This window comes from Artibeus jamaicensis, unplaced genomic scaffold (assembly GCF_021234435.1).
Source record: "Artibeus jamaicensis isolate MK-2021 breed Jamaican fruit bat unplaced genomic scaffold, CSHL_Jam_final contig_233, whole genome shotgun sequence".
Classification (NCBI taxonomy): Eukaryota; Metazoa; Chordata; class Mammalia; order Chiroptera; family Phyllostomidae; genus Artibeus; species Artibeus jamaicensis.
In genome coordinates this window covers 50,521,046-50,534,605 of record NW_026521486.1, presented here as the reverse complement: position 1 = coordinate 50,534,605, position 13,560 = coordinate 50,521,046, and the positions used below count along the sequence as shown (strand labels likewise).

Below are 13,560 nucleotides of genomic sequence, written 5' to 3'. Positions count from 1 at the left end.
TTAAGTGCCTTCAGAGGGATCACAAAGGTGGGAAATGAGAAAGTTAGCTCGAACCCATTCCAGTTGCCCATGGTTGCCTTCAGGACACTCCTGAGGTACCACACACCATCTGCCGTTTTCACCTCCGTGTGTGTGTGTGTGTGTGTGTGTGTGTGTGTGTGTGTGTGTGCGCGTGTGTATGTGCTTGTCTATTCAAAGAACAGATTTATTTTTTAATTTTTCAAAATTTGGTAATACATGACTGAAAAGTCAAAGCATTCTGTGCAGAAGATTTTCAAGTCAATCCATAATTTATGTAGATCGTCCACCCCCAAGGAGATGGCGTGTGACTCCCCACTCCTTTTGCGTGGGCTCCTTATTCAGAGTGCAGCCTGGAGAGCCAGGGGGCGTGGTCTCACCATGGAGAAGCCTGGCAGACACTGCACCCCCTGGCAGAGGCTGCACCCGGAGGCTGGGGGGTGGTCGACTCAGCCACAGTAAGTCGAGTTCATAGTACATCCCCTTGATGTGCTGTGATGAGAGGGGCACCTCCCCTCGGTGGTCTTTCTCCCCAAGACCCATACCCCCAGTCTGACCATGAGAAAAACATCACTCAAGTCCAAGTTGAGGGACCTTCTACAAAACACCCGAGCAGTGCTCCTCGAAGCTGTCAAGGCCTCACAGACAGGGGATGTGGGAGAAACTGCCACAGGCTGCAGGGCTCCACAGAGACCTGGCCACCGATGTGGTGTGGGGTCCTGGGTGAAGCTCTGGGCGGAAAAAGGACACTACAGAGGCAAGTACAGTATGGGCTTTATTAATAATATTGCGTTAAAACTGGCTCATTAATCATAACAAATGTACCATACTCATGCTAATAACAGAGGAAACTGGGCGCAGGCTATGCGGGAACTCTCTTCACAACATTTTTGTAAATCCAAAACCATCCTAAAAAAACAAAGTTTATTTTTTCAGAGTCAAATTAAAAAAAAAAAAAGGTAGCCAATGAAAAGTCTCCCTTGCACCCCTGGTCAGCTGTTCAGTTGTTTTCCCAAGAAAACCACCATGGGTCTTTCCGGGGAGATTCCAGTGACGCTGGGGGTTAGTGTGAAGAAACTTGCCCCTGGCCGGGCAGCTCAGTTGGTTAGAGCGTCATCCTGATACGCCAAGGTTGAGGGTTAGACCCCTGGTCAGGCACATGCAAAAAGCAACCAATGAATGAATGTGTAAATAAGTGGAACAATAAGTCAATGTTGCTCTCTCTCTCTCCCTCCCCAACCTCTTTCTCTAAAATTAATAAATAATTTTTTAAAAAAGAGACTGGCCTCCACAACTGGCTCTCACTCTTGAGCTCTGCCATTTTCTAGCTGTGTGACACTGGGTAACTCCTTACCCTCTCTGTGCCCCATGTCCTCAGATAAACTCCTCATAGGATTATTGGCAGTGTTTAATGTATATAGTAAGCACCTTATAAGTGTTGCTTTTATTATTACAAATATACAAGCAAATGTATTTATGCAACAAATGTGTTAAGAAAAAAAACGTCCAAGACATTAAGTAAGGCACACAAAATCACTGGCTGCCTGCACAGGGGCGTTTCAGCCGCTGGCTGATCGCCCCCCCTATGGGCCATCCCGGGGAAGGCACGCGTTTGATGCAGCACTAACTAGAGTGTCGCCCAGACTCTTTGAAGTTAAGAGGTTAGGTTAACCTGTAGAAGATCAATAAATAGCAAACTATTTTTATCTGGTAGAGAAAAAGTTATGATTTTATTGCCAGGCAGGAATTAGCTTTTTCTATTAACTTAGCAATCTTTTTCCAGCTTCCTTTTTCCCACTGACTGTCAACAGTGGTTTTCGTCTCTTCTTTTGACCCCCCTGCTGCTTCACTCACTAAGTAGTTAAATAGCTGTTGGTACCCACTTGGTATTTGTATGTGTCAAGTTTAGTTTCGTGCCAATTTTACCTTGACAGATGGTGGTATGCCACACATCCCTTGGTTATTTTTCTCTCAAACGTCTGGAAGAGAGTTTCATACCAGAACACAGTATGAAACACAGTCCTTACTCCTGTGTTTATCACTGCATGGAATACATCGTATGGGTGTACAGTAACTACACCCATGGTCCATCTAGCCAGTTCCCTGTAGACACTTAGGTTGTTTCCACTCTTTCATTGCTGCAGACTGTTCTGTGAATAACCTCGCACATAGGATGACGGGCAGAAGGGGTCGTACAGGGCAGAGGAGGCTACCGGAGGGGCCTGATTCCCTGCCCCCAGTCTGACCTAGCCATTCTTCCCCTGGCCCTGAGCACACCCGGTCTCCTCCTCCCGACTCCTCCGCCTCTGCATCCTGAGCTCCTGGTATGGCCAGACAGGAAGGGCCAGCCTGCAGTGCCCTGTGGGCCTGGGCTCTGGCTTGCGCTGGCTGGGACACGAGGGAGCCTTGGAGAGGAGAATCTTGGGGACTTGGGGCCTGGGATGGGTACTGTCCCTGGGCTGTAGCCACCGAGAGCACATGCTCAGCACACCCTGAGGACTGTGGTAAGGGGTCAGGACCCGGGGACCAGGGGCTACGTGGGGGGGTTGGGGTCCCAGGGGAAGGGAAGGAGCAGTGCCTAGCAGCTCTGGCACAGACTTGCTTCGGGCCCCCAGCGCAGGGGGGTGGTCAGAGCACAGGGTGCGGCAGGCAGTGGTGAGGAAGGGACTGGCTAGGCTGGTAGTGATGGTCACAAGATGGTCCAGGACACCCCCCTCCTGAGGAGACTGGGCAAAGGGGAAGCTCAAGGTGGCCTGTAATCTCTCTAGGAGAGATGGGGCACCCTGGGCCTGGGCCTGGGCCACGAGCCTGGCCAAGGCTGGCCACTCGGGTTGGAAATGCTGACTGAGCTGCTCCACTCGGGGCCGCCGCAACAGCTGCCGGACCCTGCGCACGGCATCAAAGCTGTCGGTCAGCACTGCCCACTCCAGGGCCGTCTTGCCCCGAACAGGATCCACTGCCGTCAGGTCAGCTCCTGGGAGGGGCACAGGGATGTGGGCTGGGGCAGGGACTGGTGATTTGCACAAGGGCAAGTTCTTCAGCAGTAGGGCTGATCTGGGCTCAGTTCAAAACCAGAGTCCCACCCATCTTGCTGCAGCTGGAGCCCAGGAGCCCAGGGCCAGGGCCGGTCCCAGACCCCAGCCTCCTATTGGGACTGGTGAAGAAAACTGAAGTACAGAGAGGGGAAATATTTCAGAGAAACACATTGGGGGTTTCCAAATCTGGAACAGAATAGGGACCTCCGATTCAAGGAACTGACCAAAGGGGGGGTGCAGGTTGCCCAAGAATGGGGAAACCCAAGCTGCACCCTCTGGAATAGGTGGAGGGGTATCCTGCTGGTCCTTCTTTTCCTCATGGTACCCCTCTCATCCCGGGTAGGGGCGTAGCCGTCACTCTGAGTCACAGGTGGAGGTGCAAACTCCCTCCCTTCTCACCCCAAAACTGATCTGCTGGACGGGGAAGGGAGGAGCTGGAGGCTGGGGTCCCCGGAGTTATCATGAGAGGACAGCCCCACCTCAGGGAACATGAAGCCCTTCGACTCCACAGACGGTGTGGACTTCGCTCCGGAACAACCCCACGCAGCCACACCTTCCAACCACACGTCACTGCCATCCTGCAACCCTGATGTCCAACCCAGAGCTGGACATCAGCCCAGCGGAGGCGACACCCTCCCTATGACTGGGCTGGGCCCAGAGCGGGAAGCCATCCATCTGTGCATGGTCACTCAGCTGGAGGCAGGGCCAGGATGAGGATGAGAGGGTCTGCTTCCAGACACCAGGCTGTCTGACATCAGGTTCTCAAGCTCTCTTTTCTGGGACGTCCATTAACAGTGTAAATGGAGCTGTCTGTAGCTGCATTTTGTTGACTGTGAGAAACCATAGCATATCCCCCTTGTGCAGGAAGTCAGCCCAGATTGATCCCCCATCTCTGCCTCTCTCCTCTCTGCAACTCTGACAGCTGACTTAAGGGTCCGTCAGGGTGACTTGGGGGTGGGGACTGGAGGCCACACATCCTGGTCTGTCCAGGCCCTGCGCACCTGCCATGAGGAGGGCAGCCACGCATTCGGAGCGGTCCCGAATGGCAGCCTTCATCAGCGCCGTCAGCCCCCGCTGGTCTCGGCGCTCCAAGTCCAGGCCCGCATAGTAGTTGAGCAGGAGACTCACCAGAGACACATGGCCTGCAGAGCACGGAGGGCAGATCTTGAAAGGGGTGGTGAAGCCTCAAACCCGCCCTCCCCCCAACACAGCAGAGTCTGGGGTAGGAGAACGTCTGACAAAGAGTGTGGGGCTGTGGCCCAGTCTGGTGGAAGGTCCGGGTAGAGGGTGGGGTCAGCAGCCTCGCACCTGCTTGGGCGGCCAGCATGAGGGCTGTGTCTCCTTCTTTGTCCTGTTGGTTCACATCCAGGAAAGGACAGCGGCTGAGTAGGGCCACAACTCTCCCGAAGCCACGGTAGCATGCGACCATGAGTCCTGTCTGGGGGAGGTGCAGCGGGTTCCCTGTGCCCTAAATCCACACTGGCCCAGAGACATCCCAGCCCCTGGGGAGGCCCACTTCCGCCCACTCCCTTCTCCTGCGGGCCCAGGCAGTGGGCGTCGACCCCGGAACGCCCTCTGGTGAGTGTGGTGTGGCGGGGACGCAGAGCTGTCCCAGCTGCCCTGGGAAGCCTATGGGGTGGCTCACCCTCCCATTGCCATCCACCTGGGTGGCCTCCTCTGGGGAGACCCCACCATCCAGCAGGGCCTGAAGCTGGGCAGAGTCATTGTGAACACAGGCCCAGTACAGGGCCCCCTGCCTGCGGTCTGGGGCAGGGACCTCACTGCTGATGCAGGACAGTGCCTCTGACGCGTCCAGTCCTCCCCTCCTCAGCAGCAGCTCTCCCTCTGCCAGCCTGGGGGCAAGAAGGCCAGTCCTGCTCCTCACTCAGTGGATATCTGCAACACGGAAGGGAGGGCAGCAGTGTCTCCCTGGACCCCACGGAGGGATCCCAGTGACTGCAATCCCCCCAACCCTTGCCTGGGGGAGGGTCCCAACCTCTGAGGGAGGATAAGTGGAGGCAGGGAGGATGAGTGACAGTGGCCCCAAAGGTCAGAAGTGGATCACAGTAAGTGAGGGTCCCAGTGAGATTCAAAAGGAATGGTCTTCTCTTTCCCTTGGGGCCTCACCTACAGTTTGGGGGCTCCCTAGTGTGCAGTCACTGCTGGGGCCCACAGCAACCCCTAGACTCCAGGGAGCACACTCACCGAGTCTCTGGAGCACTGGCGGTGGGCTCTCTCTCCCTGGGAAGGCACACAGGTGACAGATGGCTCGACTTAAGGAAAGAGCGTCTGCAAGCTCCCCAGTGCTGAGCTGGATCAAACCAGGGTGGGGCTGGATTAGACAGGGCGGGGACTGGGAGGGGCCGGTACGCTCCTCTGCAGCCTCCCAAGACTCACCCTGAGGTCCTCCCCAGAGTGGGCAGGGCCCAAATCACCTCGGTTCCTCCCCCACAAAGGTGGCTGTGGGCCTAAGACCCTTCTCCCCTCCAAACACACTCACCTTTCACTTTCTAGGGCGACACCTGCAGCAGAAACAAACCCTTCAAAGTTCGGTCATGAGATCTCCCAATACCTAAAGTCCCTTTCCTTTTGGCAGAGTGTGACTGGATGAGGTCATGGTGGTGTGACAGGGTGTGAGTGTGGACATCTCACTAAACAGAGCTGGGGGAGGTGGGGGAGGTGGGGGAGGCTCCAGGAGTCACCTGGACCTATTTCTTGAGGTTCTGGGGAAATTAAAACATAAAGAATCATGTAATTAGGAGGAGTACAAAAATTATGATAGATTAAGTTCAATGGACATGTTTTGGTGTAGTCGGAAACGAAGGTTACACTAGTTGAAATAAAGAACAATTTACAGGGAAACAACAGTAGAATGGATGAAGCCGAGAATCAAATCAATGATTTGGAACATAAGGAAACAAAACAAAAAAAAAAAACCCAACCAATCAGAATAACAAGAAGAAACAATCCAAAAAAAACAAAACACAAAGATAGTGTAAGCAGCTTCGGGGACAACTTTAAGCATTCCAACATTTGCATCATAGGGGTGTCAGAAGGAGAAGAGAAAGAGCAAAAATTGAAAGTCTATTTGAAAAAATAATGAAAGAAAACTTCCTTAATTTGGTGAAGGACATAGACACGCAAATCTAGGAAACACAGAGTCCAAAACAAGATGAATACTAAGATGCCCACTGCAAGACACATCATAATTAAAATGCCAAAGGTTAGCCCTGGCTGGCGTGGCTTAGTGGATTGAGTACCAGCTTGCAAACCAAAAGGTTGCTGGTTTGATTCAGTCAGGGCACATGCCTGGGTTGCAGGCAAGGTCCCCGGTGGGAGGGCATGGGAGAGGCAACCACACATTGATGTTTCCTTCTCTCTAAAATAAAATTTTGAAAAGAAAAAATAATGCCAAATGTTAAAGATAAAGAGAGAATCTTAAAAACAGCAAGAAAAGGCAGTTAGCTACCTACAGGGGAGTTCCCATAAGACTGTCAGCTGATTTCTCTAAAGAACTTTTGAGGTGAGAAGGGATTGGTGGGGAATATCCAAAGTCATGAAAAGCAGGGACCTACAACCAAGATTGTTCTACCCAGCAAAGCTATCATTTAGAATCAAAGGTAAAGAGCTTCTTGTATAGGAAGCTCTTTATCTGTAAAGAGCTTCCTATACAAGAGAAAACTAAAGGAGTTTATCATTAGCAAACCATTATTATATGAAATGTTAAAGGGGCTTATTTAAGAAAAAGAAGATAAAAACCATGAACACTAAAGTGGCAATAAATATATATCTATCAATGATTGAAACTAAAAAACAAATGAAGCAAACAAGAACAGAGACAGAATCATGAATATGAAGAGCGTTTTGATGGTTGCCAAATGGGAGGGGGTTGTGGGGGAATGGGTGAAGAGGTGAGGGGATTAAGAAGTACAAATAGTTAGTTACAGAATAGCCATGGGGATGTATAGTACAGTATAGGAAATGGAGTAGCCAAAGAACTTATATGCATGACCCATGGACATGAACAATGGTGGGGGAATTGCCTGAGAGAGTGGAGCATGCTGGGTGGAGGGGGACATAGGGGGAAAAAATCAGGAAAACTGTAATAGCATAATCAACAAAATATAATTTAAAAATAAATATAAAATATTTAAGTTATGCTACTATTAAGATCCATTAATTAAATTCAAATTATTTATAATTTTATTAACTTAATAATAAATTATTTTTTAAATTACTTTATTGTTGTTCAGTTACAGTTGTCTGCATTCCCCTCCCACTCCCCCCCACCCCAGCCTAACCCACCTCCCTCCCTTGCCTCCACCCTCCCCTTTGGTTTTGCCATGTGTTCTTTATGTTCCTGGAAACCCTTCCTCCAGTTATCCCCTTCATCTCCCCTTTGGCTATTGTTAGATTGTTTAATTTCAATGTCTCTGGTTATATTTTGTTTGCTTTTTTATTTTGTTGATTATATTATGGTTAAAGATGAGATCATATGGTATTTGTCCCTCACCGCGTGGCTTACTTCACTTAGCATAGAGCTCTCCAGTTCAATCCATGCTCTCACAAAGGGTAGGAGCTCCTTCTTTCTCTCTGCTGCATAGAATTCCTCTGTGTAATAATCAATTGTTCTTTAAATGAATATTAATATTAAATTTCTTTGATTGGTTTTGGACCTCAGGAGTAGAAAATTGAGCCAATCACATTCCTCTGTTTATACCACCCCCAGCATCAGACTGAACAAAATCTCTCTCTCACTTTATTTTACTTTATTTATTTTATCTCTTTTGTTCCTTATCCCCATAGCTCATTCTCCTCCTACTTTTCTTTTTTTTAAGATTTTATTTATTTATTTGTTTATAGAAAGAGGAGAAGGGAGAGAGGGAGAAAAACATTGATGTGCAAGAGAAACATTGATCAGTTGCCTCTCGCATGCCCCCAACTGGGGACCTGGCCCGAAACCCAGGCATGTGCCCTGACAGAATGGAACCGGCAACCTTTCAGTTCACAGGTCACTCCACTGAGTCACACCCGCCAGGGCTCCCCTCCTACTCTTCTTTACCAATTGGCACAATGTACATTTCATTGAAAAAGGTAGTGTTGATCTGCATACGTTTTAACTAACACCTTAGAGTTACTTTTTCTCCCCCACTAAATGCTATGTCTTCAAAACCTATCACTGTTTTGCACTGTTCTGCACGGTGTATCAGTTCGGAGTGCCTGTGGTCGTAAGTGATCCAAAACTGGCCTCAGTGCTGTGGCTGCTGCCATAGACTGGCTGCTCCACATTAAGCCAAAACTCCTTTTAGTGTTTCTTCTGAATTGCTGAGCTGGAAAGCCAAAACGCTTCCCAGACTCCCTTGAGCTAGGAACCTGTAAAGTAGGTTCTGCTCTAGTGCAAGATGTAAATTTAGAACAGAACTAAATAGCAGGGGACATCCGTTTTGCTGCCATAGATCACAACAGATGCACTGGAGCTCTGGCGAGCAGCTTCCTGATCCATCGCCTTCTGGTAGTGGTGGCTGTTGTTTCCCTGATCACAGGCAGAGGTCATGTGCCTCTCGAAGCTGGGAGTTGTTCCTGGACCTAGAGCTGCTTCTCCATCCCTTCATGTTTAAACTAGCCAGATCTGTTTCTGTTGTCTGCAGCTGAACCCTAACTAACACAAGTGACTTAAACAAAGAGATGAAAAGTTTAAGGATGAGAAGCTTTTGGGTTGATGTAACCTGATGAGGTCAGGACCTTCTCTGGAAGTCTCTTGACTTTCCCTCATGGTCACAAAACGGCTGCTGTACCTGCAGCCATCAATCACAATGAAATGTGATGAATACCCACTGTGGAATTCTATACAGCAGTTGGAAGAAATCTACCAGATTATGTGACAGGCATCGCTAATTAGACACACAGTCCCCTCTAACTCCCCTTTAGTTACCATTTAGTTAAGTGTAACCATGTAACACAATTTTGGACAATAAGATGCAAGCAGCAACCTGATAGGTGAGGGTCCTGGGAAAACTTTGCTGACTTGATAAAAGATGTGGAACATACCTTTTTCCCTCTTTCTTTTTCCCCATTTTCCACTGCATAGAATTCCATACATGCATCCATTACATTGCGCTTCTTTACCCTTTCAGTGATGGACACTTAGGTTGCCTTGAACTTCCTGCCACTACAAATAATGCTGCAGTGAACATCCTTAAACACATCTAGTTGTGGATCTGCAAGACAGATGTCTGAGGTTGCTGGGCCATCGGCACCTACATGCTACTGACTGGGTACTGTCAGGCTGCTCTCCATTCTGCAGGGCCCCCACCAGCAGTCATAAAAGTCTCCTTCCATCCGCGACACTGGTACTTAATCAGCCTTCTAACTTTTGTCATTCTGATGGTACAGAACAATTAAGTGATGTTGCTATTTCATATTGGACTTTTCTGGTTACCCACAAGATGGGCCACTCTTGTTACCCTCCTACGAACTGCCTGTTCACAGCCTCTGTTTAATGTTCTACTGACTTTTCCTGTTTTTTAAATTGATTCTTGAGAAATTCCTTTTAGTATTCTAGATAATAAACTCGTTGTCATATAGGTTTTAGATGTGGCATCTGTACTAGAAACTTTTCTGTCGGCTTCATCTGTGGTGAACTTCCTTGAAAGAAATTCTGAATTTTGACAATGTGGTTAAATCGTCAAAGTTTCTCCTTATACTTGTGCTTTTGGGTCTTGTTTAAAAGAATTTCCCAGTCCAAGGTTGCAAAGGTCTCATTTCTTTTATTAAGTTTTGTGTTTTAATATTTAGCTTTTAATCTATCCAGATTTACTTTTATGTATGGTGTGAGCAAGGGATCTGTGATGGACTGAATTTTGTCCCCCTAAAATTTGTATGTTGAAACCCTAACCCCCCAATATGACTGTATTTGGAGAGGGTCCTTCATGAAGATGGGCCTTTACTCAAAATTAAATGAGGTCACGCGGTGGAGCCCTGATCCAATAGGACTGCCATCATTCAAAGAAAGGAAGAAACAGAGTGTTTGTGCACCCATGAGCTCCACTTTCCATGTGAGAGGTCATGTAAGGACACAGTGGGAGGCCAGCCACACACAAGCCAAAGAGAGTCCTCGCCAGAAGCCAGCTCTGCTGGCACCTCGATCTTGGACTTCTAGCCTGAACAACTGTGATAAAATAAATTTCTGTTGTTTGAGTCCCGCAGCAGCTGGGATTTTGTTATGGCAACAAGGCTGGAAAATTTTTTTGCATCTGTCATTCAGTTTGCTAATTCTCTCTTTGGTCATGTCTATTCTGCTGTTAAATCTGTCCTTTAAATTATTTTAAAGTTATATGATTTCAAACTTTGTGAAATGAACTGACATTATTACAGTAGGCTGAATAATAGTTCCCAGAGATGTTTATGACCTAATTCCTAGAACCCACGGATATATTTTATTACCTTACACGGCAAAAAGGACTTTACAGATTAAATTCAACTAAGGATTTGTAGACTGGGAGATTATCCTGGGTTATCTGGGTGAGCGGACCTTGCTGATGGTCTTTTTCCCTTTTGTGTTTCATGGGTATTTTATTGTTTTGTTTTTTACTGTGACATATTTATTTTCCCTGAAAAATGTTGTTGGAAGTTCCTTGAGGCTAAGGATAAATGTGTTTTTTTTTTGTTGTTTGCTTGTTTGTTTTACAGAGAATATGATTTTGCTTCTGCCAGCCCTTAGAGGTGCTACCAGTCCTGGACCCCTTGTAGAGTTTTGGGTTACCCAAGTCAATAAAAATTTGGGCTGCAGATCAGCTCAAGGATCAACTGGTGGCTGCAGCTCAGGGGGACTGCCTCTTTCTCTGTTTAGCCCAGAGGCAGCTTTCCTTAAAGTCCCCAGCAGGTGGCAGTGGGTGGATTCATTTCAGATTCAATCTTATATTAAGGGTGTGGCCTTTGTTGTCATCATTTTTTAAAGAAAACCCCGATTAAATTCCTCATCTTGGTTCTGTCAACAATAAAGACTGAAGAAATTGAAGCTCAAATTTACCCAGTTCAACAAATTTCCTCAGACTAAAGTAGATTCTTCGTTCTGCTTCCCTTAGATTACAACCTAATAAATTCTTGCTATCTAGCCAGCTCCTCAGTGTTTTTAAAGATAATTTGCATTTGTATTTTAACTAGCACTCAGAAAGATTAGTCCAGAATCCAGCCAATCATAGAATTTCCTGCCCCAGCTGGTGTACCTCAGTGGATTGAGCGTGGGCCTGCGAACCAAACAACCGCGGTTCGATTCCCAGTCAGGGCACATGCCTGGGCTGCAGGCCAGTTCCCAGCAGGGGACGCACAAGAGGCAACCATACATTGATGTTTGTCTCCCTCTCTTTCTCCCTCCTTTCCCCTCTCTCTCAATACATAAAATCTTTAAAGCTGGTGATATAAATATATATGGTGTGTTTGTGTGTGTGGTTGGCTGCTTATGTGTGTGTGCACAGAAGGTCCCGGAACAGCAGTTTTGACACTGGCAGCACAGCCTGATCAGTTAAGGACTCCACTTAGGGGCTGGTTAAAAATAGCAAAGCCCGGAAGCCGCCCCAGAGATTCTGAGGTCATTGGTCAGGGGCACACCTTGGACAACAGGGTTCCTAGATCTCCCAGTGTGATTCTGCCCTAGATCTCCCTGTGTCGCCGAGGCTGAGGACTGTCATAAAGAATGATGCTCATGGAAATGTTGGCAGTGGTTCACTTAAGGAAGCTGAATGGGAGTGAGGTCAAAGGGACCTTCATATTTCGCTTTTTAACTTGTACAATGTTTGAACCTCCCACCAGGATAAGTACTACTTGTTAATAAAAGGGAGAAAAGAATCAGAAAGATGTCCCTGTTTCCTTCACTTCCTGCTCAGCCTCCTCTGTACTCAGCTTACCACTCCTCAGTGATGCTTCTGCACTTCATTCATTCATTCATTCATTCATTCATTCGATAACTATTCCTTGACACCTGTCCCGTGTCAGGCATATGTTTTGGCTTTTGTGCTTTTCACACTAGCTCTCATTAATCTCATTCTCGGCTGTTCCCCTCGCCTTGGTCAGCTCTGCCTCCTGCAGGTAGCACAGTTTCAGCCACTCGAGACAGGTGAGTTCCCTGCAGCCCCTCCTGTGGCCTGGGAGCCCCCGGAACCATTCAGGAATGACTGTGGAAGGAGACTTTAACCTATGTGGAGCGGCCCCAAAGCCGTCTAGCTAGGTAAGAGGGGGTTTCACATTTTGCTTTTCAGATTCTCTTTCCCGGAGCCTAGAGAAGCCCCAGCCAGAGCCAGGGTCCTGTTTCTGCAAGGCCACTCTCTGCCAGCAGGTGGCAGCCTGGGACAAGGATTGGGAGAGCATCCCCACCTGACGGCATTGAGGCGGTTACAGAGGGTTCTGGGTTAGATGCAGGGGGAGGGTGTGGGCAGGGCAGGTGCGCAAAAATGGAGCAGTCGGAGCCCCATTTTAGGCCCATATCACGAGGTTCAGGGGAGTTGTTTCTGTTGATCAGCTTTAGCGAACCTGACCAGTTACCCAGGTTTGTGAGGTTTCTTTTACTTTCCATGGGCAGACACACCCCATTCTGAGGTGCCCTCGACTGGCCACTGTCCTCAGGAGGGCTTTCTGCTGGCTCCTCCCACCCCCACCCCCACCCACGCCCAGGGCCCAGGCCTGGTCTTGACCCTCCCTGTGCATGTCTTTGCCGACAGAGATGGCTGTGGTAGAGGAGGAGTGGAGGCTGCTCGTTAATATGTGAAATAATGAATAACATCCTGGGTGCCACAGGGATGCTCCAGTGCCTTCTGGAGTCTGAGTGTGGTGCCTTAAGGATGAGCGGTAAAGAAATATCCTCCTTTTGACCTCCTAGCTGCTGGGGACTGACAGGAGTTCACCAGAATGCTCCTTCCCTGCCATCCCAGTTTCTTTTCAGTGTTGCTCTCTTCACTGCCTTCTGTCTGTCCCTCCTCCTTCTGGCTGTCTCACTTGGCCCTTCTCTATCTTTCCAGCATTTGATCCTTCTCATCTCGCTGTCAGGATCTTTCCATCTTTCTGTCCCTCTAACTCCCCCTCTGAAGCCCTGGAAATGTACAGGCCGGAGCATGGGCTGGACGCTCTCTCTTGCTCTCCGACTGTCACGCCTTATCTCCAGCCACCTATTAATCCTTTGGGCTGCGGTTTGCAGGAGCCTTGACTTGTTGAATTCAACCAGAAGGAAAGGGAAGACAAGGGGGAGGTTTGGGGAGAGTGTAGTGGCAAATCTGCAGTGAGAGAACTCAGCAAACTCTTGAGTCCGGTTTGGAACACAGACCTGTCTTCTTTAAGGAACCAAGGGTCCTGTTGCCTCATCCTCTCCCTTTCTTCCAGGATCTTCTTCCTGCCCAGCCCCTTGATGCCCACCTTATAGGCCTGGCGGCAGGCGCAGCTGGGTCAGCAGTCAGCAGAAAGTTGGCTCAACCCAGCTTAAGGACTAGATGTGGGATGGGACCCAGAAGGGTAGAAGGAA

General features: G+C 48.6%; 1 protein-coding gene across 9 annotated transcripts; it reads right to left on the bottom strand.

Moving 5' to 3' along the window:
* Positions 1–780: 780 nt before the first annotated feature.
* Positions 781–5,343, bottom strand: ANKRD33 (ankyrin repeat domain 33). 9 transcript variants are annotated; one of them, XM_037137287.2, is made up of 5 exons: positions 5,259–5,343; positions 4,831–4,949; positions 4,362–4,491; positions 4,055–4,195; positions 781–2,992 (listed from the first exon to the last, which is right to left on the bottom strand). In XM_037137287.2, the coding sequence occupies exons 3-5, from the start codon at positions 4,480–4,482 to the stop codon at positions 2,265–2,267; spliced, it is 990 nt and encodes a 329-aa protein (XP_036993182.2). In that variant the 5' UTR covers positions 4,483–4,491; positions 4,831–4,949; positions 5,259–5,343; the 3' UTR covers positions 781–2,264. The 9 variants fall into 9 exon arrangements, with proteins under 9 accessions (XP_036993182.2, XP_036993205.2, XP_036993175.2 ...); XM_037137310.2 differs by having other exon boundaries at positions 4,362–4,404; XM_037137280.2 differs by having other exon boundaries at positions 4,836–4,949.
* Positions 5,344–13,560: the final 8,217 nt, after the last annotated feature.